Here is a 4,088-nt window from a genome sequence, read left to right on the forward strand (position 1 = left end):
TAGGCCTGAAGAGAGAGAGAGAGAGAGAGAGAGAGAGAGAGAGGGGGGGGTTAACGGAGGGAGGCAACGCGCGGCGAGGACGGGGATGACGAGGCCGACAGAGAGAAGCGCCTCGGCGAGTGGTTGGAGGTCTTCAAAGACAAGCATCTCAAGGCCGCCGCCAGAGCCTCCTCTTCAGGAACTCCTCCGCCTATGAGCACATCGTCGAAACCGTCGCCGAAAAGTATATCCGCCCTTCCCTCTTACACGTGTTGGACTCCGGTTGGCATGGTCCACAGATAATGTGGGGGGCCTGGTCCAATCACTAATTGTTCCACGCAAGCGCTGTTTGGTGCTAAAGATCCAAGCGTCGAGATGTAGAGCGGCGCGAAATTGCGTTCGTGGCTTCGCCAGAGGATTCTGGAAACGCCCAGTTAGCGGGCGTGGCATCGACCACCTTCTACACAATGGGAGATGAAGAGAGCCGTAGATCTAACGCTAATCCGATGGTCCACAAGCTCCAACAGAAGGTTCCCGAAATAAGGACCTTTTGATCTCTACACCCTATAAAAGGACCCGTCGTCCCCCTGCGTCCTCCCCCAAGGATTTACCGTTGGCGATTAAGCTTCGTATCCTACGCGTTCACAGGCTCCCATTCTCTATCGTTAATCTTTCTTCTGCTAAAACCGCTTCTCTTCTTCTACTTCTTCTTCGATCGACTACTTTTCGATGGCGAAGGGCGAGGGTCCGGCTATTGGAATTGATCTCGGCACGACCTACTCGTGCGTGGGAGTATGGCAGCACGACCGGGTGGAGATCATCGCGAATGACCAAGGGAACCGCACCACCCCCTCCTATGTGGCGTTCACCGACACCGAGCGTCTCATTGGTGATGCTGCCAAGAACCAGGTCGCCATGAACCCCACGAACACCGTCTTTGGTGAGTTATTCGATTAAATCCCCTGGTTTGGAAACTCTCTCTCTCTCTCTCTCTCTCTCTCTCTCTTGTTTTCTTTGTGTTCTTTCCGTTACGTGCGGATGTGATCGAAGAATTGTAGGGTGTTTAATGCGACGAAATTGCTCGTCGATTTCATCACTTGGATGGATTTTTGATTCGTGATTAGCTGCTCTTTAATAGCTACTCTTTTTATAAAAACAAAAAAAAACAAAAAGAAAGTAGAGCAAGAAGTTTCGGTTCCTTTTGATAAATTGCTCTTTAAGCAGCCTTTTTCCCGTTATGTTTCTAAAGTGTCCAAGGAGTTGACTTTTTCCCGGGCGTTCGATTGAAACCATGACTCCTTTGCTGATGCTTGGTCAATTGCAAGTGAAAAGTTTCTAACAGAGTTTCCTCTCTAAAAAAGGTGTTAACTTTATATTGTTTTAATTCTAAAAGGGCTGTTACCTTTATGTTGTAATTCTAAAAAGGGTGCCGTCTTATATTGCCTTGGTATATCTGGATTTAGGGAATGTTTGTAATTCTCATAGGAAGAAACAAATTCTATAAAAATTTTAAGATTACAGAATATAAGGCATGGCCTGCTGAGATTTTTATTTTCTTCCTATATATAGAATTCTAGCCGGCCAACTTCAAGGCTATTCCTACGTATTTTATTGATATAGATCCAACCCATTCTGTAGTCTGTGATCCTGCTGTTATCGATCCGATCTATGAATTTTACAGAATTTTTAGCGCAATCCTGTCGGAAAATTGAAACAGGCTCTTAATCTTATTGCTACTCTAAATTCTATAAGTTTTTTGATTTTTCATTGCTTCATTTAGGCTTTAAATTTTATATGAGTAAATTACGAGGGAACATAGAGTACTCACAAGCTTGCTCTGTTTGGTGGGTTTAACGTGGCAGATGCCAAGCGTCTGATTGGGAGGCGTTTCAGTGACCCCTCTGTTCAGGCTGACAGGAAACTGTGGCCTTTCAAGGTCATTGCTGGCCCTGGCGACAAGCCCATGATCGTGGTCCAGTACAAGGGCGAGGAGAAGCAGTTTTCCCCGGAGGAGATCTCCTCCATGGTCCTTACCAAGATGAAGGAGATTGCGGAGGCCTACCTCGGCACCACCATTAAGAATGCTGTTGTCACGGTCCCTGCTTATTTCAATGACTCCCAGCGCCAGGCTACCAAGGATGCTGGAGTCATTGCCGGCCTCAATGTGATGCGAATCATCAACGAGCCCACCGCTGCTGCTATCGCCTATGGTCTCGACAAGAAGGTCAGCAGCTCAGGGGAGAAGAACGTTCTCATTTTTGACCTTGGTGGAGGCACCTTCGACGTCTCCATCCTCACCATCGAAGAAGGGATCTTCGAGGTCAAGGCCACCGCCGGTGACACCCACCTCGGTGGCGAGGACTTCGACAATCGAATGGTGAACCACTTCGTTCAAGAGTTCAGGAGGAAGCACAAGAAGGACATCAGCGGCAACCCGAGGGCTGTGAGGAGGCTGAGGACGGCGTGCGAGAGAGCAAAAAGAACCCTGTCCTCCACTGCTCAGACCACCATCGAGATCGATTCCCTCTACGAGGGCATCGATTTCTACGCCACGATCACTCGAGCGAGGTTCGAGGAGCTCTGCATGGACCTGTTCAGGAAGTGCATGGAGCCCGTCGAGAAGTGTCTGAGGGATGCTAAGATGGACAAGAGCCGCATCCATGATGTTGTTCTTGTCGGGGGGTCGACCCGGATTCCCAAGGTGCAGCAGCTGTTGCAGGACTTCTTCAATGGGAAGGAGCTCTGCAAGAGCATCAACCCTGACGAGGCCGTCGCCTATGGTGCTGCTGTCCAAGCTGCGATCTTGAGCGGCGAGGGCAATCAGAAGGTGCAGGACCTGCTGCTGTTGGATGTCACCCCGCTTTCCCTTGGACTGGAGACTGCCGGAGGAGTCATGACTGTTCTGATTCCCAGGAACACCACTATTCCCACCAAGAAGGAGCAGGTCTTCTCCACCTACTCCGACAACCAGCCTGGTGTGGTGATTCAGGTCTACGAGGGTGAGAGGACCAGGACCAAGGATAACAACTTGCTGGGCAAATTTGAGCTCTCTGGCATCCCTCCTGCTCCGAGGGGTGTGCCCCAGATCAACGTCTGCTTCGACATGGATGCCAATGGTATACTGAATGTGACTGCTGAGGACAAGACCACAGGACACAAGAACAAGATCACGATCACCAATGACAAGGGCAGGCTCAGCAAGGAGGAGATCGAGAAGATGGTTCGTGAAGCGGAGAAGTACAAGGCTGAGGACGAGGAGCACAAGAAGAAGGTCGAGGCAAAGAATGCTCTGGAGAACTATGCCTACAACATGAGGAACACGATTAAGGATGACAAGATTGCCTCGAAGCTGCCTCCAGCTGACAAGAAGAAGATAGAGGATGCAATCGAGCAGACTATACGGTGGCTGGATGGCAACCAGCTTGCTGAAGCTGATGAGTTTGAGGACAAGATGAAGGAGCTTGAGAGTCTCTGCAACCCTATCATCGCGAGGATGTACCAAGGTGGCGGGGCAGGCATGGCTGGAGGTATGGATGAAGATTCTCCCAGCGGTGGTGCTGGGGGCGCCGGGCCTAAGATAGAGGAGGTCGATTAAGTGGTTTGAGTTGGAGGGCTGTGCTTATGCATTAGTCTATGGTTTGTTTTGAACCCTAGTTACTTGTTCAAAGGCCTCGCATCTGTATGAGGGAATGCTTTTGTGTCCGATCTTATACAGTAAATGTTACAGGTGAAATAATAAGTGAAGATTTTCTTGTAGTTGTATCTTTTTCGTATATTAAAAAAAACAACTGCTGTATCCTGTGCTCTTGGTTGATTTCCTGCTTGGGCTGATGCAGGTAGTGCATTGCAGCGGCACTCCAATTAGATGAAGCTGGCCGAGTTTTTTTTCTTTTTTTTGGGTGTGTGCGCGCGTGTTTGATCGTTTGGGGACTTGGAATTGAATTGTTATGAATGAACCTGCTCTTGGATTGATGTGTGGGGGTTGACGTGAAAGCATGTTGTTCATAATCCTTTCTGTTTCTGTTCGAGCAGATACCTATCGTTGGTAATTTGGGTCTGTCCTGCTTGGGCGTTTTGATAACCCTAATTCAAGAACGATATAACCTCAC

At 49.0% G+C, this 4,088-nt stretch overlaps 1 protein-coding gene across 1 annotated transcript; it reads left to right on the forward strand.

Moving 5' to 3' along the window:
* On the forward strand, nucleotides 1–3,735 carry LOC103723025 (heat shock 70 kDa protein 4-like). The gene is made up of 2 exons (XM_008813814.5): nucleotides 1–919; nucleotides 1,842–3,735. The coding sequence occupies exons 1-2, from the start codon at nucleotides 709–711 to the stop codon at nucleotides 3,572–3,574; spliced, it is 1,944 nt and encodes a 647-aa protein (XP_008812036.2). The 5' UTR covers nucleotides 1–708; the 3' UTR covers nucleotides 3,575–3,735.
* The last annotated feature ends 353 nt before the right edge of the window (nucleotides 3,736–4,088 follow it).

Source organism: Phoenix dactylifera, chromosome 17 (genome assembly GCF_051530095.1).
Source record: "Phoenix dactylifera cultivar Ajwa chromosome 17, Ajwa_hap1_PhDact_Kaust_v1.1, whole genome shotgun sequence".
In the NCBI taxonomy this organism is placed as follows: Eukaryota; Viridiplantae; Streptophyta; class Magnoliopsida; order Arecales; family Arecaceae; genus Phoenix; species Phoenix dactylifera.

Excerpts from the sequence above, each read along its gene's own strand:
- LOC103723025 (XM_008813814.5), top strand. The coding sequence starts at position 709 with ATGGCGAAGGGCGAGGGTCCGGCTATTGGAATTGATCTCGGCACGACC. Across the intron at positions 920-1,841 it reads CCCCACGAACACCGTCTTTG|ATGCCAAGCGTCTGATTGGG; the intron begins GTGAGTTATTCG and ends TTAACGTGGCAG.